Below are 23,319 nucleotides of genomic sequence, written 5' to 3' on the forward strand. Positions count from 1 at the left end.
GGTTAATCCAACATGCTAGGCCAATTCCCAGACATTCTGGCAAATTCAGTGGGTGGGAAAATGTGTCTTGTATAGAGGAGCACCAATGAAGTGAACCCCTCTGCAGTGCAAGCTTGAAGGTCTTGCAAGACTGCCCCCCTTTTTGGAGCCAATTATCTCATGAAGATCTTTTACTTCAGAAGAGTGCTTTAATGAGTGTTTTGCTTGAGATGTACAGTAATTGTCATTTTTGGGCCTTCCCAATGCTGTAATAGACATGTGTGCAGGTTTTGTATAATGGGCTTCGTGGAGGAAGCCTTGCCAGATTTTGAATACTATGCTTCTTGGGACAGCTTTGCTATTAGCTAAATAAACAAGCCTGTTGGACTGAGTGGCCTCTTAATTGTCAAATTTCTTGTGTTTTTTATTTTGGAAAAAGTGTTGGATATTTTTTTTGTGTGTTCCCTTCACTTCATGCATATTCACTTCATGCGTGTATGTGTATATGGCTGTGATATGATTATTTGTTTCCCTTTAGTTTTTCATTGGATTGCTGCTAATCTTCTTGCTGCTGGTTGCTGCAGGGATCGTTGGCATTGTGTTCAAATCCAAGGTAAATCTTCATTTCCCTTCACTGCAGTTGTAACATGGTGATGCTTTTATTCTGGTGTATTTTCTGACCTCCTAACACTTTGGGAACACAAGCTGGCTTTACGGATTGAATTGCTTTTAGAGGGTTGTCGAGAACCCTTAAAACAGCCTGCCACTGAGCACCCTTTGTGTGACGTTGGTCTTGTGATCTCCGTAAAGAGCTGAAGTACTGGTGCTGGAGCAAAAAATTATTTAAATAAATGAAAGTACAATCAAGATGAAGAGGTGTGCATTGTAGACTTAATATATAAATATTCTGGGGTCACTCTGCAGAAGGTTCTTTATATATTCAACAAATCTAAAGGAGAGCAGCAAGTGAAATCTCCATTCTATTGAGCCATTCTGGCTAAACAAAGATTGCTACACTTACACAGACATAACTGTAGATAAAGACCGTTGACAAGAAATAAATCGTCCAATAGATGGCAGAAAGTTACTAGAAAAGTAAAGTGGACAACTTCTCACATGATGCAAGTTATGCCATGTTTTAGGGAGGCTAAAGGAAATATTTTATTCTATGTAACAGGTGTGAATGTATATAAATGACCAATGTTAGGCAAGTCTGTATTGCACATAGATGTATAATCTCAATTAAGCATTTATCACCTCAAATCTGATCCTTTGCTAGAAGGGTATGTGGACAAAGCTTATGCCCTGAACCAGTTAAATTTTTTTCCCCCCTCTTCTTGCCACATTCAAGCTTAGCCCACCCCCTCACCATCCCCGCTCCATCAACAACTTACTACCATGTCTAGTGGAATGGCCAGTGACCAGTCCACCACTGACCATCAGTGTAGACTGTCTATAACTGAAGACCAGGTAAGAAGACAACTGATGAAGCTATACACAGGAAATGCTTCCGAACCAAAAGGAGTCAGTCCTTGAGTTCTTGAGGCCTGTGCTCGTCAACTTTGTGGTGTCCTCAGTCACCTGTTCAGTCTGTCCCTAAGGCTTCAGAAAGTGCCACTGCTCTGGAAAACATCCTGCATTGTGTTCCAAAGAAGGCAGGTGCCTTGTCACCTAGTGACTATAGACCAGTGGCACTTGTGCCTTGCATTGTGAAGACCTTTGAGAGATTTGTCCTTGACTATCTAGGGGTTTTTTTTTTTTTTGGTAGTGGTAGACTACTTGAACCCACTGCAGTTTACTTAAGGACAAAGATTGGAGAGGAAGATGCAATTATCTCTTCTGCACAAGATTTATTCTTACCTGGACAAAAATTGGTACCCCTGTGAGGACTGAGGTTTTTCTCATTTCACCAGTGGCTTCAGAACGACCCAGCCATTCCTGTTAAGGGGTAAATTCAGAGATATGCAGGTGAATGAGCCTATGGTGTCCTAGATAATGGACTGTGTGGGAGACCACTGTTTGTGAGACTCGAACTGTATCTCTGATTATAGATGTGAGCAACACTGGATCTCCACAAGGAACTGTCCTATCTCCTTTTTCTCTTCTCTTTGTACACCTCAGACTATAAAGATAACCGCTCATGTCACTTGCAGAAATTGAGATGATTCTGCACTTATGGGGGGCTTAGAGTATAGGAGTCAGGTGGAAAGCTTTGTTTTAGTGCAAAGAGGATTGTCTGCATCTTAACATTAATAACCAGTTCCTTGGTTTTAGCCAACTTTCACCACACTAGAGAGTCTCTGTCCGGTCATTGTTCAAATAGTGGATGTAGAGGTGGTCCACTCCTACAGGTATTTGGGGGGGTGCCACATCAATGACAGGTTGGACTGCTCTTGGAACAGAGGAATTATATAAGAGGGCAGAGCAGGCTTGTGTGTGTGTGTGCCATCACATAGATGTCTGTCTGTGTCTCTAGCTAATGGCCACTGTTATGTACTATGCTAGTAACATCATTTCAAGAGATGCCCACTGAATCAATAGGTTACATAAAAGGGCAAGGTCAGTTATGAGATGCACTCCGAACCCCCTGGAGGTCGTAGTGATGGAAAGAATTGAAACAAAACCGAGTGCCATTGTGAGAGGATGCTGCACATCCTCTGACACACTGACACTGAAGGCCTTTGGCAAACAAATTTATTCAGCAGAAGTGTGCCAAGATTTGAATTGATTAACTTTATTATCATTGCACATTTACAACAAAATTGGATGTCATCCTATCAGTGCAAAAGAGCAACAAATTAACACTACAAATATATAGAAATATGATTGCTTTATAAAAGATTCTAAAAGTGGAAAAGCGAAAACAAACAATACACAACAAGCCATATTCATATTTCTACTGGTATGTATTGCATGATTTGTTCCCTTTAAAGTTTCACAGCGTGAGCGTCATTGTGAAATGAGATGGGGGTTCCTTTATACCAACAGCAATATGTCTGCATAATGCCTCACTGGGAGTGCCAAGTCAGAAGGTGTGCTTTTTATTTTTATCCCCCTTTGTAGCCATTTTGGTGTGAGTGTGTGTTCAGAGCTTTGTGTGTGTTTATGCATTCATCTATTTATGTATTTAAACAGCTTCGGCAAAAAGCCAAATTTCCCTCTGGGGACAAAGTTCTATCTAATGTGTTTTCAGAATTTAATATTCCTTTCTCCAGTAATGCAGACTCGCATGCATTAATTATTTCCCTTTCCTTCCTTTGTATCTAAGCATTTACCTAAGGAAATGTTAATCCTTGCAGGACTTTTTAAAAGCTTCTATAAGAGTTTTCTTCATGGCTTGTTAGACAGATCATTCTTTATCGAGTGAAGTTTCTCAAGGTCTGGCTGCATTAGCAGAGCTGTGGATTTTCATTGTCTGCACTTGCTTAACCCTTTCAGTTCCTCTGTGTTGCATGTTGTGTGATGCTGGCTGCTCTAAGTTGAGGGAAAAGTGCTGCTTGTGAACTTTTCTGTTTTATGATAGTCAAGTAAAATGACCCCTTTTATTGGCCTACTAAAAATTTATAACAACTTTCAATAGCTAAAAACCTGTCCAAGTTATTGAAATTCCAATAGATAGATAGATACTTTAGTAATACCAATAACCAGTAATACAAATGCATGTACATTCCCTGCCTTTACCCTATTATGACGATGCAGCCAGTACAGTCTTGGAGCCAAAGTACAAAGTGGCAATGTACTTGTTCAATTTTATGTTGTCAAACGATGGAGGTGGTGATGTTTTTGTCCAGGTGGTTTCAGCGTCTCTGGAGTGTTTTCTGTGACACGCATGGAAGAATGCTGTATGTGCATTTGTATAGCTTAAAGGTTAGGTCTGCTTATCTGTCTTTGCTCATGTTTCTCTTTCTTGTTCACACCTTGTAAACTGCAGCATAGCCTGTAACCACACTCTTGAAGTTTCACACACACCTTGTTCCTGTTTTCCTAGCCTAAAAATGTCGTCTTAGTCTGTCTGTCTTTCTTCTGATGCATTAGTGTGTGCATACACGTATAGTTTTCAATTAAATATTGGAGGCAATAATAAGTACTTAAGTGTGAGTAAGATCTATGAGCCTGGCACTAAAGCATTTTAGGGATTCTCAGAAGGAGAAATATTCCTCGTTTATCACTGACATAAGACGACAACCTCCTGAAACGAGCGGAGCAGCAGAGCTGCCTTACTCAAGTCAAGTAAACCAGATGACAAACCTGCAATCTAATTGGCTGTCCAGCGGAGCTTCTAAATCATGGAGGTCTGCAGCTAGACCCATTTCAAAATTGGAGTAAACTCTTTGTCATTGGTTTATTTCCATATTTGTGTATGAAATTTTTAGAAGAGTATAGAGAAAACATCCTTGCCTCAAAAAATAGTACCGGGAATATGAGATTAAAATTATTTTTCAGACCTCTTGTTGCCATTCTTCCAGTGCAGGATTGAGACGTGTTCCTTTATCGAAACTATGTGGGCGTATTCAGCAAGTTAGGCTTTTATTTTCTAGTGGTGCTTCACACCCCCTTGTCCTCATTGTAAAATGCCACTGTAGACAAGATTTTTAAATTATAAAAATGGCTGGACTTTGAAAAACTTTTGTGTCAAGTGTGTGTGTATCTGTATACAGGTGCATCTCGATAAATTAGAATATCAAAGTTTGTCAGTAATTCAATTCAAAAAATGAAACTCATACATAGATTTATTACACGCAGAGTGATATATTTCAAGTGTTTTCATTTTGCTGATTATGGCCTACAGGTAATGAAAACTCAAAATTCAGTATCTCAGAAAATTAGAATATTATGAAAAAGTTCAATATAGTAGACTCCTGGTGTCCCACTCACTCCACTCGGCTAATTAACCCAAAACACCAGCAAAGGTGTCCTGAGCCTTTAAATGGTCTTTCAGTCTGGTTTAGTAGGCCACGCAATCATGGGGAAGACTGCTGACTTGACAGTTGTCCACAATTCAGTCATTGACACCCTCCACAAGGAAGAGAAGCCACAAAAGGTCATTGCTAAAGAAGCTGGCTGTTCAGAGTGTTGTATCCAAGCATATTAATGGAAATTTGAGAGGAAGGAAAAAATATACCAGAAAGAGGTGCACAAGCAACAGGGATAGCCACAGGCTTGAGAGGATTGTGACACACAACCTGTTGAATTTGGGGGAGATTCACAAGGAGTGGACTGCGGATGGAGTCGGTGCTTCAAGAGCCTCCACACACAGACATGTGAATCCGGGACATGGGCTACAACTGTCGCAGCATTCCTTGTCTCTGGTTCTGGAGTGGCTTGACACAGCGTCGGAGTCTTAACTGGGCTAACAAGAAAACTGACTGGACTGTTGCTCAGTGGTCAAGTCCTCTCTTCAGATGAAAGTTATATTTTTTGCATTTCATTTGGAAATCAAGGTCCCAGACTCTGGAGGAAGAGTGGAGAGGCACAGAATCTAAGTTTCTTGAGGGTCCAGTGTGACTTTTCCGGTCAGTGATGATTTGGGGAGCCATGTCATCGTCTGATGTTGGTCCACTGTTTTATAAAGTCCAAAGTCAGCGCAGCCGTCTACCAGGAAATTTTAGAGCACTTTCTTGCTTCCCTCTGCTGACAAGCTTTATGGAGATGCTGATTTAATTTTCCAGCTGGACGTGTCACCTGCCCACACTGCCAAAAGTACTAATACCTGGTTTAATGACCTGATGACCAGTGATGGCATCACTGTGGTTGATTGGCCAGCAAACTCGCCTGACTTAAACCCCATTTTGTATCATCAAGAGGAAGATGAGAAACATCACACTCAACAATGCAGACGAGCTGAAAGCCGCTATCAAAGCATCCTGGGCTTCCATAACACCTCAGCATTGCCACAGGCTGATCACCTCCATGCCATCCTGCATTGGTGCAGTAATTCAGGCAAAAGAAGCCCCAACCAAATATTGAGTGAGTACATGGACATACTTTACAGTGGGCCAACATTTCTGTATTAAATTATTTTTTATTGGTAATATTCTAACTTTTTCTGAGATACTGAATTTTGAGTTTTCATTACCTGTAGGCCATAATCAGCAAAATGAAAAGAAATAAATGCTTCAGATCTATCACTGTGTGTAATGACTCTATATAATAGGAATTTCACTTTTTGAACTGAATTGCTGAAAATAACTTTGATATTCTGATTTATTGAGATGCACCTTTAAACCATGTTTTGTCAAGGAATAACTTCAACTTGGATAAACACAACTCATTTTTAAGACCTAGGCTTAATTAAGCCCGATACCATTAATAATGTTTTTGTTTGGGGACGGGTGACATGCACTGAAGGGTGATGACTGTGCAACACCTACCTCTGACATAATGGCACAATTGGCTACTAAATCGAGCAAGTGATACTAAATGGTGAAGGCTAATCATTGAAAGTCAGAGAAGCAATCATTTTCTCTTTACTCTTCTACCTCTTGTTTTATCTGAAGCATTTTTTTTTTCTCCTCAGGTTGAAGATGGTATGAAGCAAGCATTGCAGACCTATGTTCCAATAACCAGCCAGCCACAGGAATTCCAGAATGCTATGAACAGCTTACAAAGCGAGGTACGGTTGACTTGTACTTCCATTTTATAAAATGTCTTGCAACCAAAACTGTAATATCTAAATAAATTGATTTATAGGGTGAACTAAACAAAGCCATTAATGTGTAGATACATGTCTGAGAAATTATGGACAGACAGAACCACGGCAGTGTGCTCCGGTTATTCCTGAAGGTGCCTATGGTGTTGGAGTTTAACTCTTAATGTTGCCAGTTCATTTCTTGCCGTGACTCTGTATGACCCTGAGGAGGTCTCTTATCCTGCTTGCGCTCCAGCAGTAAATATGTGAACAGCTCTGATTATATGTTGAACTAGCCTTGGATAAATACAGCAGTCAAATAAATATAATTTTGTGAGTGTATACAGCCGTTTAAAGTGTTCCTATTACTGTCTAGAATTGCTGTTTAATTTTTCAGTGCATTAGAATCCTTACATACCACATTAAACTCCTCCACCTATTGGTGCCCTTGTTTTGGCATTGTTCACCCTCATATGGTGTATAAAGGTAGGAATGGTTATCCATATGGTTTTATCTGTTTTTTCTTTTTCTTCAAGGTAAAGTGCTGTGGAATTGTCAATGGTGCTAGTGACTGGGGAAACGCCGTTCCTGATTCTTGTAAGTGCCAAGCGCCTAACAACTGTACATCGGGTTCACCCAGCGTTTATAAACTGGTAAGTTTAACATTTTCTCCTCTTAAGTAAAATCTTGGATACCTGCTTACTTACTAGTAGTGTTGTCATGTGTACACCATGGTACTATGGGACTGCACAAGGAGCTGCTTGTTGTCGCATTGAGTCAATCTTATCAGTGGTACTTGGCAATTGGATTTTATGTGCCTTGAATTGAATGCTAACATTTATACTCCTGAATATTTTCCACACTTTTAGAATTTAGGCATCAATTAGGCAAATACTTGTCTGGAATGAAATCTGAGCGATTTATCCATCTTAAAACAGAGAATAGAGGCACCTATAGCACATGTTACTTGGCAGTAATTGACTATTACAAGAGCCTAATAGGCGTTGTTTGTTCTTAAAATTATACAGTACCATTATACTTTAGAGTAAGGCCTTTCTATAGCACATTCAATTCAGTTATTGCTGTGCAGCAGTTCCTGAATAATTTTTTTTTCTTATTAAAAGATACAGGAGGCCCTGATGTCTGTCAAAATATGGCCTACCTAAAGTGCATCTTTCAATCCTTTTACTGCTGTGTTTCAAGACCTTTTTAAAGTCTTTGTTTGGTCTCAGAACTTGCAAATCACAAGTGACGGTACTTCAGTGGGGCGTGCTATGGTACATTTTAATGTCGGTTATTTATGGCTTTGGGACAAGCCCTTCACACTGTCAGTTTGCATAGTGTGTACATGTAATAGCTCAACAATGGCTTTGTACATGGTTTAGACAATGGGTTACCTATATTGTAATTGACAAAGGTGGTGTTTCTGCTTGCCATTTAGCAGATACTATTGATGATTTATTTAGGGATTTACTCGTGTGTGTTTTTTGTTTTTTTTTTTTGGGGGGGGGGGGGGGGTTAAATATGTTATAAATAAAGGTATACACATCATAGATTTTGATTTTGTTTCCTTTATAAATGAAACCCTGGACCATAATTAGGCCATCGGTGTGCTGTTACTCATTACTGGATATAGCCAACAGTATTGATTGTGACGTGATACAACATTACTACTACATGTGTTTAATAAACTTACTACATTAAGTACTGGGTCAAAATGAAGCTAAATATTTAGATATTAAAAAAAAAAATCAGAAGTTTGGGTGATACACTTATCTAATTTTATTTTGTTCTTGCCATCAGCACAGATAATAAGGTATTGCTGATTTTAGTTAATTTTAGCTACAAATAAAAAAAAAAAAAACCAACAGCTGAAGATAATCTAAGAATAGCTATTTTTGAATGTCAAAACTGCTTGCAATGTGCTTTTGTTCAGTTTAGTAACTAAACGGTCAGCGAGCAGGGCCTGTGTTGGTAGAATTTACAAAAATGTCCTCCGTTGGTAAATGAAGTGCTCAGAGTATTAACGTTGGCAGCCTTTAACGTGTAGTGGTTTTGAGGTCTAAATGATGCAAATAATCCTCAACCATGTGAAAGATATTGTAACATTAGATAGTATCTGTTTATCAGTTTTAATATTGACTGTTTCACACAATGCTACTCCATTGTTACTCTAAGACGGTATTTTTAGCATTGTGGCTATTTATGTAACATTAGCTAGCTTACTGGAAGTTAGACAAATTTAGATTTCTAGACACCCCTGCAAGATGGGCTGCTGCTTCATACTTTATGTATTTTTTTTTTCCCCTCTGTTCTGCACTCCTGACTGGTTTTGACTTGTGCAGCGTGATGTTGTTTATAGGAAGGAGCTACTCTAGGCTTAGTTTTAGTTAACTTGCTTATTACAATTCAGAATTTTAAATTGCCTATTTTCAGTGTTAAACAGCTGCATTTAAGTTTGAATTGTTGTCAGGTTAAGAAAGCAATCAGTTAATAATGAGGTGCAAATGTCAAAGTCCATTAGCTCGCCAACGAAAATTCTTCCGAGATGCATTTACACAGGTTTAAAATGGAAGTATCTGAGTTCATACAGAATTTTGTGGGGAAAAAAAATGTGAGATAAGGGAAGGACCAGGAGGTAAAAGTTCTTTTTAAATTATTTAACTTTTTTCAACTCCTGGTCTATAAGAATTTCTTGGTGGAAATGAGTCAAGTGGCCTTTGATTTCTTTGGACAGTCCCAAGGCTTCTCCTTGTGTGCAGTCCCTCCAGTGTGCCCTGAGGCTGCCATCTAGTTGGGACATCTGACCCTATACGACATGTATTGGGGTCAACCGCTCTGTCAATGACATTGTTACAGTGTCATGTTCCAGGCTCCTATTAAAATCTATCGCTTTGCATTTGGACCATCCGAAATGTCAAAGCTAAATGATTGTGTATAAAAGTGATTTTTATACCCTCTTTGCTTTGAGACTAATTTGTGTTTGGGTATAGCTAGGTCCTCTGTGAGATCACTTTAAAACTGAGCTGCAGCTCACATCCGGGCCCTTCATCTGCCTGATGTTTTATCACAACACCCATCTTTCTATTTTAAATCTATAAATGGCTTAAAAATCTAAAAAAATAAGGTGCATCAGTCTGAGGAGGGTTCAGAACATTTATGAGGTGTCAACTTGGAGTAGGAAGGTGAAATACAAATTGAAGGGGAAAATGGACACTACCAAATTCCTCCTGTTCTGTAGAATTAGGCATGCTGGTTGCTAAAGTTCAGTCATTGGTAAGTTAGACTGTTGAGATAAAGCCATTGCTTATAGAACCTCCCGGGAGGAACATGCTTTAGATTGGCATACCTCACCAACTGGTCAGTTGAGGGCTTAGTGATTTGGTTCAGTGGTAGCTTGTCTACCTTAAACCCACACAATCCATTAAATACCAAATCATTTCTATCAAGACCTTTTGAACATATCTTCACCTATGTAACCATAACCAGTGTCTGAATTCACTGCAGTGAAACTGAATATCCAGACAGGACTTGTATGACCAGTCGCTCGAGGGCAAATGCACAGTGTGGGGAATGTAAATTCAGCTTAATACATACATACTTCATGTCGGTGTATTAGGAGTGGCATTCCTATAGGTTCGGAAGATGTGTGATAGGCATATGGTTTTCTATGTATATGCATATATTCCAATTCCCATTTTTCTAATAAATTGCCAAAGTGCACTCATCAGTCCTGTGAATAGGAAAAGAGAAATTGAACAGACCAAACACTCCAATAACTGAGTTTGGCTGACCACTTGCTATCCATAGCACTGAATGACATGTTGATATGGCCACAGAATATTAAAATGAATTTGTTAAAGTAGGATTTCTATAATTTGGGGAAAAGAGAATAGGGTGACTACTAATAAGTCCTTTTGGTGCGTGGCCAATAAGAGTTTAGGCTGTATTGTAGAAACTGACAACACTAATAAATGTAAGAGGAGAGACCCTATGAGCTTGTAACAGAAAAAGATTCAAATCTTAGTTGTAAACCAAAAACCAGAAGGAAGAGACGGGATGACAGTCTCAAAACATGGGAACCAAGGTGCTAGGAATGTTTCGAACAGGTTACAGGAGGCCATAGGGGTAAGTCCTATGGCAAACTATTTGCAGGACAGGTGTAGTATAAAAGTAAACCAAACGTGTTGAGGGGGAAATTTTTGGAAACCAGAGAGTGAACCTTAATTCTACGATGACAAGGGAGCAGAGAGAGGGTTGATGGTAAAAATAGAGTGGACAGTAGAAATGTCAGTGAGGACTGTTGGAGGAAGACTACGGTATACCACATGTCTGTGGGACTGAGCTGAAGGAAGAAAAAGATTTGAAGGGGATAGGAAATTTATGAATGTGGAGAGTGTAAGATGAGAGCCCCATGTTAGTCACCTAATGCCTTCAGACCCAGGTATGCACAAGGAGAATTAAACTTAAATCCCTCCTTGTGAAGGTGGCAGTGCCAAGTGGGACAGGGACATGTGTATCTCTATATGGTACTAAGTCTTGAGAGCATAAGAGATTAGAGAGCTGTATTTGTAGAGTTTAAATGTAAGAGGGAAGAAGCCGAGAGTGTGGAGCTGGAAGATATTAAATTGCACTGAGTAGGAAACCAAGATGGGTGATGGAGGACAAAATTAACCAGAAGCACAGCAGATGGAAAGTAAATGCCCAGATGCTTTATTTTTCACCTTTTTATGAATGCTATATTAGTAAATTTGGATGATCTGGACATGTATAATAGAGGTCTACATATTGGCAGAATTTGTAAGATGCTTACCACATTGAAACTGAGCAATCAAACTTTAGCATTTAATGGTACTTTGATGCAACTGTTTGTCATTACAGAACTGTACATTATACAATTCAAAGTAACTGACATTTAATATACATTACATACTGTATGTTAGCTAGAAAGTGATAGTGATATTATACAGTATATAAAACAAGTTTTGAATGTGCAGAGACAAATTGAAATCCCAATGTCCTGACTTAAGCTTTGGCTGGCTGACATGTTCAAAAACAATCTTGTGGGTGTTAAATTGGGGTGTGTGTGCTCACTTTTTTTAATTTTTGGAAGAGTGTTTAATCAGTCTGTAGAATTAACAGCTGTAAAGTTGTGAACACTTTTTTCTTTCTAGAATAGTTACTCCAGTCCATCTTTTTCACAAGTTTATTTCTGCTGGCAAACTGTTTGCCCATGGTTTTGTAATATCCTGTGTTATCTTGTTTCCTTTGGATTGCTGATTCTGCAACAAAGATTAGTTTCATTTTATCTAATCTGAGATCTTTGTTTTGAAAGACACATCACAGAATGATGAATTGACCTGTTCCGTTTTACTTTCCTTTGACAGAGCTGTGGAGACTACATCATTCAACAAACGCAGAACAACATGATAATCGTCTTGGGTGTTGCTTTTGGACTGGCCATCCTCATGGTAGGAATGCCCGGATTGATTAATTTTGTTGGCTGGGGATTTGCTCTCTTGACATCTAAGGCATACGATAAACTTTCCTTCTAATCTGAGAAGTGGCAAAAATAATTTTGCCTATGTGATGTTCTTCCGGTCTCTGGGAATGATGCTGACTAGTCTCCCCAAACTGAAAAGTCTAACCTCCATTCATAACTGGTGGTGCAGTCTTTTTAAGGCACTTCATTTTAGTCTGGCTTCTATGCATTTTTTTACATAATGGTGGTGCTGTGTATCTGGAAACAAATCAAGAACTTTAAGGACTGTGTTGATTACACAACATGCCTTATTTAGAATGTATGTTCATTTTTGAAAATCCTGTAGTTCCATGTTTTGTTTAGAGAAATAGTATACCTGCCCACCCTTCTCCCTTAAAGTACCAGTCCTCCTCTTTTTGTCCAAGATGGCAGACTGTAGCAGAACTTGCTGTACTCTCAAATTGTCTTCCTCACGTTCTTTAGCACAGGATGATTCCTAGCACCCTAAAGAGTCCTTTGTGTAGCACACGAGACATCAAGTCTCTTCTTTTGCATTCTGTATACACTTCCCAGGAAATGGTCTGTGAAGTACTGAGTAATATAAAAGACTACCCTTGAGTGGTACAGTCTTAGTTCTTCATGATGCCCAGTAATACAAAGTGAATACAAATTCTTAATTCTTTTGATTTTTGTTTATCATTGGCTGAGCTTTCAAAATAGCAACTTCCTTTTAATATATGCCATCCTTATGGAAACAGTAGTATTTCAGCAGTGACATTAAGTTTATTGGATTAACAGAAAATATGAAATATGCATCATAACAAAATTAGACGGGTGCATAAATTTGGGCACCCCAACAGAGATATTACATCAATACTTAGTTGAGCCTCCTTTTGCAAATATAACAGCCTCTAGACGCCTCCTATAGCCTTTGAGTGTCTGGATTCTGGGTGGAGGTATTTTTGACCATTCTTCCATACAAAATCTCTCCAGTTAAATTTGATGGCTGCCGAGCATGGACAGCCTGCTTCAAATCATCCCATAGATTTTCGATGATATTCAAGTTAGGAGACTGACGGCCATTCCAGAACATTGTACTTCTCCCTCCGCATGAATGCCTTTGTAGATTTCAAACTGTGTTTTGGGTCATTGTCTTGTTGGAATATCCAACACCTGCGTAACTTCAACTTTGTGACTGATGCTTGAACATTATCCTGAAGAATTTGTGATATTGGGCTGAATTCATCCAACCCTCGACTTTAACAAGGGCCCCAGTCCCTGAACTAGCCCCACAGCATGATGGAACCTCCACCAAATTTGACAGTAGGTAGCAGATGTTTTTCTTGGAATGCGGTGTTCTTCTTCCGCCATGCAAAGCTTTTTGTTATGACCAGATAACTCAATTTTTGTCTCCATCAGTCCAAAGCACTTTGTTCCAAAAATGAATCTGGCTTGTCTAAATGAGCATTTGCATACAACAAGCGACTCTGTGGTGTGAGTGCAGAAAGGGCTTCTTCCTCATCACCCTGCCATACAGATGATGTTTGTGCAAATTGTGCTGAATTGTAGAACGATGTACAGATACACCATCTCCAGCAAGATGTTCTTGCAGGTCTTTGGAGGTGATCTGTGGGTTGTCTAACCATTCTCACAATCCTGCGCATGTGCCGCTCCTGTATTTTACTTGGCCTGCCAGACCTGCTGGGTTTAACAGCAACTGTGCCTGTGGCCTTCCATTTCCTGATTACATTCCTTACAGTTGAAACTGACAGTTTAAACCTCTGAGAGCTTTTTGTAGCCTTCCCCTAAACCATGATATTCAACAATCTCTTTTCAGTTCCTTTGAGTTGCTTTGAGGATCCCATGCTGTCACTCTTCAGAGGAGAGTCAAAGGGAAGCACAACTTGCAATTGACCACCTTAAATATCTTTTCTCGTGATTGGACACACCTGTCTATGAAGTTCAAGGCTTAATGAGCTAATCCAACCAATTTGGTGTTGCAAGTAATCGGTATTGAGCAATTACATGCATTCATATCGGCAAAATTACAAGGGGATCCAAATTTTTGCACAGCCAGTTTTTCACATTTAATTTCATACAACTAATTACTGCTTCACTAAAAGTCTTTGTTCAGAAAACACCCCAGTACTCAGATGTTCCTACAAAATGAGACATACCACTGGTGTGACCATACTTCTTGCTTTCAGTAATCTGTTTAAAAAGTCAAGTTGATATTTTGTGGCCAAACTGGACACCATGCAGGCTGCTACTGTAGAGTGGATATTCTTGCGTTTTTCCGTTATCCTTGAACAAATAAAATGTGGAATTGTGTGATCTTGAATTCCTTCCCCAAAATGAAGTGAAATTCCAAAGTAGTTAACAGACCTTTGCTGGATGCTTGTGCCAGGGAGGCCCTTGTATGGTAAATGCAGAGCACATCTAGGTTGAAAAACATAAGACAGGTGCTGTTTTGAGTTAGAAGGGCACCATTAATCAAGCTGCTATGACATTCTTAAGACTAAAATCAGACCTACTGGAGTACAACCGCAAAAACCAAACGGGCAATGACCTGAAAGAACTTGCTCTAGCAAACTTTAGTAAATGCAACTGTATGCCATTGGCACCACAAAAAGGTGTACCGGCCCAGTTGACAACCTGAGTTTGTCTGCTTTATAAACACCAGGCACATGGAGGCATAATTTCAGAATGAAACTCCACTTTTAAATGTTCTACTGCTGCCTTGGCCCGCCCATAAAGGTTACTTAAACCTAACCAAAAAGTAAGGCTTTACATGAAAAAGAGATCTGCACTCTGTTCCATGGTTTAAAGATGCAGGAAGAGGCTGAGGGCAAAAAGCTAAGATGAATAGATTGTTGACCACCTGTAGACAAACCAAATCTAGGCCCTCGCATATAAACGTTAAGTACGCACAAAAATGTCGCATATGTCCGATTCCACGCACACTTAGAGATGTATATAAAAAAAAAAACTTGACGTAAAGCCACACACATTTTCACGGTAGCACTCATCCTTGCATACGCATGTTGCTGCTTGGTTTTTGCAAACTGGTGGCACCCAGCGTCAAAGCTATGCCACCATTTATGTCCCTTCCCTTTTTCATATTCCCATCCATGACAGTCTTTTTAATGATCCATCCCTCCATTTTCCAACCCGCTGAATCCGAACACAGGGTCACGGGGGGTCTGCTGGAGCCAATCCCAGCCAACACGGGGCACAAGGCAGGAACCAATCCCGGGCAGGGTGCCAACCCACCGCAGGTCTTTAATGATATACAAGTAGTTTTAGTGTATTTAATAAAGATTTAATTCATTTGACTGTAATCATTCTGTAACAATATAATGGTGCACAGAATGGCCAGACTATTCCAACTACTATAGCTACTTTAGATAGATACTTTATTAATCCGATGGGAAATTCACATAAGCATTTTTAGAAGTAATGGAAGAGTGCGCATTTATAGATGACGGTCTTCTAAGTCGATTTTAGTTTTCCAATAGCCATCCTCTTGGTGCTGGCTTTACAAAGGAAGACTTTGAGGAATTCTGCTCTACCTGCTCCTTTGCAAATTCAGTCCACTCTCGGGTTTTTACCCACAGGAGCTTTTCAATGTTAACTTGCTGACCAATCAGGTATTTCACAAACATCATGCCATGCCAGCTGTATAGGATGGTAATGTGTTTGTTTATGCAAGATTCTCTTACACTGTGGTTGAACTGGCAAACATAAAAGCACAGTTCACAGCAATGTCCAGTTTTTCAAATGTAATCAGTGGTCAATTGCGCACAAATTGCTATTGCAGTGGCGCTGGACAAGTTGTATCGCCAAAAGAATAAGCTGGCATTACATCTGTAGCAGGAGAGCCTATAAAAATGGCAGATCTGCACTGCTGCATGTTCTTTTTATCCACTTAGTGAGGCAAAAGGCAAGCAGTCCTTTTAAAGATGTCCCCTCAAAGAGTCATGTAAAGAGCAGAGAATCAAGACACTGTGGTGCTCCACACACACTACACTGTAAAGGCACCTTCAGAGAACGAATTTGCTTATGTAATTCATTTTAATAGGTGCCTTTCTCAACACTCAAGGTCCCCTTACAATGAAATTAAACACTAATAAAGATATAAAAACACATGGGACCATAAAATCAAATAGCAATAAGGTACAGAGGTAGTAACAAAATGACTATAACAGTGGTAAACTCATAATTGGTATGCCAGTTTGAAAAGAGATGTTTTGAAGGCAGTTTTAAATTGTGTTGTAGAATGTAGTGGATGGATATGAGAGGGAAGAGAATCCCAGAGTTGAGGGGCACTATGAGAGAACACTCGCGCTTCTATAGAACAGAGTTTGATGTGTGACACAAAGTAGAGCTGCAGATGAGGATTTGAGGCAATGAGAGGAAGTTCAAGTCTGTAAGAGATCAGTGAGGTAGGCAAGTGCAAGATTGTGGAGAGCCTTACATGTTAAGAGCAGTATTTTGTATTGTATTTGGTAGTAAACAGGGAGTCGGTGAAGTTGGGGGAGATTAGGTGTAATATGTTTAGTGGATTTAGATCTGGTAATTATTCTAGCAGCAGAATTTTGAATGTTATAAGCAATCGATAAGTTTTTAGGGATGCCAGATAGAATAGCATTACAGTCCTCTATACGTGAAGTGACTAAGGCGTTAACCAATGCTTCAGTACTGCGTTGTGTAAGAACCGGACGAAGTCTACAAAGTTTCAGAGATGGAAGAAGGCAGCCCGAGAAACATTACTTCTATGGGAAGAAAAAGCGAGAGGGTACTGTTTAGAATGTTTGTGTTAATGGAGGAATGGTTGACCTTAGTGAGTGTAGATTTAGAAGCAATGAGGAGCACCTCCACTTTACTGCTATTTAATGGGAGAAAATTGTGAGTCATCCATGACTTTGTCTTGGAGACATGCTGTAAAGAGTATTTGGAGGGAAAATGGAGGTGGATATAGTGGATAGATAAAGCTGTGTGTATTCAACATAACAGTGAAATTTTTAATGCCATGATGTCGAAAGATTTTGTCTATTTGAAAGATGTAGATGGAGGGCAAAAAAAAGTGGCCCTTAAACAGAACCCTGTGGAACTCCCCGGAGTAACGACTGCATTCTCAGATAGGAAGCAGTTTGTTCAAGTAAAGGGCTTTCAATCTGTAAGGTAGGAAGAAAACCATTGGAGGACAAGGCCACAGACTCCAAAACTAGCTAGTCATTTCAAAAGCATCTGATGAGGTATAGTGTCAAATGGGGAGCTGAGGTCGAGAAATACAAGAAACTATGAGTCCCACGTCAGCTGCCCAGAGAAGCTCATTTGTAATTTTGACCAGGGCATTTTCTGTGCTGTTTAGGACGAAAACCAGATTGAAATTGTTCAGAAAGTTTTTATTTGAAAGAAGGGACTGAAGTTGAGAGGCAACTATCTTCAAGAATTTTTGAAATAGGCTGATAATTATCATCTTATATGCTACCGTGGCTGTCCAGGATTTTAAATTGCCTGTAGCTTGCAAACCGCTTGATCTATTGACCTGAAATTTGGTACACATACTTTTGACATCTACTATCCGCTTTCGGGTGGTGATTGACCTCCAAGGTTATTCCTCATTTTTATTTTATTGTAGAATCAACTCTCGGTAGCTGCCAGCAGGGCGGCCATGTGGCACATGTGTACAGGTGCCATTCTCATTCCTTACCACCTTCGCAGTCACTTCCCACCTACCTCTTCATATCTTAAGTCTTCTGCCTCGAATGATTTAAGTGCCATCTTAAGTGAAAAATTAAGGAAACGTACTAAGTAATTGCAACATTAACTTAATCGGTTTTAATGTGAACAGATACAGATGAAAGAAGAGAAGCGGGCCGTTAGGTTGGAGAAAAGAGCTGCTCAGGAAGCAGCAAATGTATCCACCTCTGAGCAAACAAATGCTAAACGTACAGAGCATATGAAAAATAGGAATGCTCAAGTCAAGTGTATTCACTGCACATTATCGTGCAGTCTGCCATTACTGGTTAAGGATATTAGGGTCTAAGCCAGGTTTTTTCAGAATTACAGTAATTGAGGCCGTTAATGAGAGGGGGACAGTGCCAGTAGTAAAGGAAGAGTTAACTATATAAGTAATCTGGGATTGGGGGGGAGAGAATGTGTGACAAACGGAACTGAACAAGGCTTGTTGGTACTGGATTCAATTGGTAAGTGGAATTAGATTTTGTTATAAGCTCTGAGATCATTTTTAGTTGGTAAACTGAACTTTGAGAATATGGTGATTGAACAAAATGACACACTTTCCACTATCACCCATATTCCCTTACCAAAGATGGAAGAAGCAAGTTGCTGGTGGATTTTTCTTTCGATTTTTGAGTACAGAAGTGCTTAACAGTGAGGTTATGGAGAACATTTTCTGGTGGTATAATAAGCCTATTCACCTTGGGGGCTCTAGTATTTTCCATCCCATATTGATGATGTTAGAGTAGCATACAGTTTTGGCAACACAGCATTTTTGTATTTATAACATGTATGAATAATTTCCTTATGTACAACAAAGCCTCTCTTGGCTAGCCGCTCCAACCATTGGCCCATGGCGTTGAGCTGACAGTTAAGATGTGAACCAAGGAGTAGTGTGAATAAATAAAACCATCCATGTTTTTAAGGGAGCTAGTGCATCTAAGGCAGAAGACAGAGCAGCATTGTAATGGCCTAATAGTTTTGATGGTGTGGTAGCAGGAGGAGAAACTGGTTGTAATTGCAATAAACTAATAAGGCTCTCTGGGTTTACATGCTTGAAATTACAAAATTGCACGCTGAACCTTTATTTTACTGAGAGGTAACCTGACATGTAATCGTTTTTTGATCCGAGATGGGTAATTCAGTAGGAATAAGATTGTGGGTTTACAATGCCAGAGCATCAAACGAAGTCTAAAATATGACCTTTGTTATGAGTTGAAAAGTTCACATCATATATTGTATTAAATAGAATTGTATTACTTGTGTTTTATTAAATAGAAAGCATTTCCACACTCTTACTGTGCTGCTCTATAGTGCACAGAAAGTGCATCGTAGTAACATGCTGCATAATGTGGCACACAATCGTGGCTTACCTGTGCCTAAAGAGATGCAATATGATGAACCTGACCCACCATATCAGCCAAATCAGACGGCATTAGTGGTGTTTTGTTTATTTTGCCTTTGTACAATTTCTTGTATTAGGAATTTTAGTTTTTGCATACTCCTTGGGGTCAGAGCGTAGGGTCAGCCATTGTACAGCGCCCCTGGAGCAATTCCAGATTAAGGGTCTTGTTCAAGGGCCCAGCAGAGTAGGATCTCTTTTTGGCAGTGACGGGGATTCGAACCAGCAACCTTCTGGATACCAGCGCAGATCCTTAGCCTCAGAGCCACACAATTTCATTTGAATGTAATTAGCAGAAAGTAAAAAACATGTTATTGGATGCAGCATTTCAATTTTAATCATTTAATTTGTGGCCAGTATCGCATAGTACAGCCCTTGTATTTCTTAGTTCATTGGCCATCTCTTACGGCATCCACTATTGAATTTGTGACTCCAGATCAGCATCTGTCAGCACACAGCCAGATGGTTACCCAGCGATTTCTAAGGCAGAGGTTTGTGCACAGCCAGTGCCCACAAATGTAATCGGCACAGCAGCACAATCCCCTCATGGAGTCATCCTCAGCATGGGGGGAGTCAGCTTTTTTTAATATTGTCTGAAATAGAATAAACAGATGGTGGGCTGGGGACTCGCCCTTTCATGGGGACTTTGCAATCTGACCATTTTTTTATAATTCAGGCACTGTGCCTCTGTGTCCGCCACTCTGTATCACTCCATAACTACCTTTTGTTGCTTATACCACTGCTTAAGCCAATGAATAGTATGTTTTTTCCTTGCCTCCACTTCGCATTCACTGAAATTTTTCCACATGGCTTTGCCATTGTCTTTTTTAATAAAACTTTGAATGGAAGGGGCTATTTATATTGATTTGCATATTCAAATAGCAAAATTCTGGGTGGTGTCCTGGTGCAGACGTAGGCATGTACACGTGCATTAAATATCATGCTGATTGGGATTTATAAAGGGGAGGGGTGTGGAACCTGACGTACACAGTTTGATGCATCTGGATTTTTTTTTTTTTTTGTATACTACGCACCTTTCCTTTTGCCTGTACTCCATGTTTTAGTGTGCATTCTACACACACTGTTGTAAGTGAGGCCCCTGGTGAACAAATTATAAAATTTGTAGGTAAATATAGGGAGCTGAGCAAAGAATTGAGACTTGGACCAACATCCTTATGCAAATGTTAGGGAAAAGGAATATTTTAATAGTAAAAATTCTATAATTGTAAAAATGTGTGTGCTTTTTTTTTCCTGATTAATAATGAACAAGCATGAAATTTTAAAGGCAAAAAAAAATCAAAGGGGATAAAGACTATACTTGGAGACTTTCCTCCCAACATGCTAGCTCAATCCCTATTCCCTTAACTTCTGAAAACTGTTGTCTAACTTTTTTTTTTTTTTTTCCCCTGTAATGCAAACACTAAAACTGTAGATAATTCTGATGTACAGTAATTTTAAGTATAACCGGTCTGGATCATCACTCTAATCTGGTTTTTTTGTTGTAGTTTTTGTTGATTCTCCCAAGTGTCTGAATATAGACCATGACCATTCCGCTAAACAGTAATGTCAAATGTCTTACAACTGAAGCTTCAGACTTAAGTTTATATTAATGCATAATGTCTTTAGGTAAAGGTGCAAGTGGTTTAAGGAATGCTGCTGGTTGGAGGCAAATGATGTGTACATTCCTGCTTTAGTTTTTTGGACTTGATTCAAAATGCTCCTAAATTTTAACAAACGAGCAGCCATACCACAATCTCTTCAGAAACCGGTAATCTGCTTGTTTGTGCCAATGTCAACACAGGTTGTCCTAATTCTTGTTTCTCCTCTTGTTCCCAACTTAGATCTTTGGAATGACCTTCTCCATGTCCCTCTACTGCCAAATCGGCAGGAAATAAGCTTCCAGAAACCACTCGTCTCAAGCCTGGGCAGGCACTGACTTCAAGATGAAGTGTTGCTGCACGACATTCATTTGACCGTTTTTTTTCAAGTTACCAACTGCATTTATTATTTCCAATTTGCTAAGCATTGTGGACTGTTATGAGCGGTGAATTTTAATTGGTGGAAGCCGTGCATACATTATTTTGGTTTTAGTATAAAATCTTAATGTCTTGTGTAATTTTTTTTTTTTCCTCCTCCTGGAGGTGAAGTTTTATTGTGTGTTCAATACTTACAAATCCAAATGTTTTATTACTTTCAATAAAAGTGTTTTTTTTATAAGCCTTTCCAAGTATGTCAGGTGTTTGTTGCTGGGGTATAGTGCTGGCTGCACAGTAAATATTGACTTTGGCCTTTTATCTTATCAGGGAGAGCCTGTGTGCTTATGTGGGAGCTGCAGTTTAGCTTACCACACAACTTTAAATATGCCATACCTGCTGATGGGAACAGTCCAACATGTGTACCTATTACGGTTTTTTTGTTTTTAACCTGGCATGTACTCCATAATTAAATGGAAGCCAACATTCCAAAAGTATAAAGGCAATCGCATATCATTTAGCAACACAAGTTTTGTGGTCGGAGTGTAAATTCTCAAAATAAGGATGAACCAGCTTGCTAAACCCATGTGACTAATGAAGACCTTAACATATGGAAGTAGCAAATCCAATCTCTAGAAGCATGAGGCAGAGACTCAGATTTATAGAGGTCTATAGTACCTTTAGACAGAATTATGGATTGAAACGCTGAGCAAGCATTCACCATGAAAGCCTGCTTGATCCATTCCAAGGGCCTGGAGTTTGAAGCATGCAAAGGAAGCAACCCTAAAGAGGAAAGTAGTGTGGAAAACGTCCACCTGGTCCTGCCACCCAAGAAAGAGCAAATGATGGCCATTGACCTGCGGAGGCCCTAGAGATGAGTCTCAACTGACCAGAGGTCTGAGGGGGGAAGTCAAGTGCTGGATCCCCTGCACTTTGCCTGGGAGGATCAATTTCGATTTAAAGAAGCTTCCACTTGATAGCTAATAAGAAAGGATTGTGTCTTAATACTTTCCCCGGTGCATTGAACAACATGTTTGGGAGGGAAAAGGTACAAATGCAATAAAGCTCAATCCTTATAGTGCATCCGGAAAGTATTCACAGCACATCACTTTTTCCACATTTTATTATGTTACAGCCTTATTCTAAAATGGATTGAATTTTTTCCTCCGAATTCTACACACTACACCCCATAATGACAACGTGAAAAAAGTTTACTTGAGATTTTTGCAAATTTATTAAAAATAAAAAAAAAAAAGGGAAAGCACATGTACATAAGTGTTCACAGCCTTTGCCATTAAGCTGAAAATTGAGTTCGGGTGCATCCTGTTTCCCCTGATCATCCTTGAGATGTTTCTGCAGCTTAACTGGAGTCCACCTGTGGTACATTCAGTTGATTGGACATGACTTGGAAAGGCACACACCTGTCTATATAAGGTCCCACAGTTCACAGTTCATGTCAGAGCACAAACCAAGCATGAAGTCAAAGGAATTGTCTGTAGACCTCCGGGACAGGATTGTCTCAAGGCACAAATCTGGGGAAGGTTACAGAAAAATTTCTGCTGCTTTGAAGGTCCCAATGAGCACAGTGGCCTCCATCTGTAAGTGGAAAAAGTTTGAAACCATCAGGACTCTTCCTAGAGCTGGCCGGCCATCTAAACTGAGCGATCGGGGGAGAAGGGCCTTGGTCAGGGAGGTGACCAAGAACCCGATGGTCACTCTGTCAGAGCTCCAGAGGTCCTCTGTGGAGAGAGGGGAACCTTCCAGAAGGACAACCATCTCTGCAGCAATCCACCAATCAGGCCTGTACGGTAGAGTGGCCAGATGGAAGCCACTCCTTAGTAAAAGGCACATGGCAACCCACCTGGAGTTTGCCAAAAGGCACCTGAAGGACTCTCAGACCATGAGAAAGAAAATTCTGTGGTCTGATGCGACAAAGATTGAACTATTTGGTGTGAATGCCAGGCGTCACGTTTGGAGGAAACCAGGCACCGCTCATCACCAGGCCAATACCATCACAACAGTGAAGCACGGTGGTGGCAGCATCATGCTGTGGGGATGTTTTTCAGTGGCAGGAACTGGGAGACTAGTCCAGATAAAGGGAAAGATGACT

At 39.8% G+C, this 23,319-nt stretch overlaps 1 protein-coding gene across 1 annotated transcript in view; it reads left to right on the forward strand.

The window, feature by feature from the left end:
- LOC114664468 (tetraspanin-8-like) overlaps positions 1 to 21,453 on the forward strand; it is a 43,111-nt gene extending 21,658 nt beyond the window's left edge. Inside the window, exons 4-8 of the mRNA XM_028818580.2 lie at positions 518 to 592; positions 6,497 to 6,592; positions 7,144 to 7,260; positions 11,995 to 12,078; positions 21,078 to 21,453. Of these exons, the coding sequence (XP_028674413.1) occupies positions 518 to 592; positions 6,497 to 6,592; positions 7,144 to 7,260; positions 11,995 to 12,078; positions 21,078 to 21,131 (426 nt within the window). The 3' untranslated portion in view covers positions 21,132 to 21,453. The remainder of the gene's footprint in view (positions 1 to 517; positions 593 to 6,496; positions 6,593 to 7,143; positions 7,261 to 11,994; positions 12,079 to 21,077) is intronic.
- The last annotated feature ends 1,866 nt before the right edge of the window (positions 21,454 to 23,319 follow it).

This window comes from Erpetoichthys calabaricus, chromosome 1 (genome assembly GCF_900747795.2).
Source record: "Erpetoichthys calabaricus chromosome 1, fErpCal1.3, whole genome shotgun sequence".
In the NCBI taxonomy this organism is placed as follows: Eukaryota; Metazoa; Chordata; class Cladistia; order Polypteriformes; family Polypteridae; genus Erpetoichthys; species Erpetoichthys calabaricus.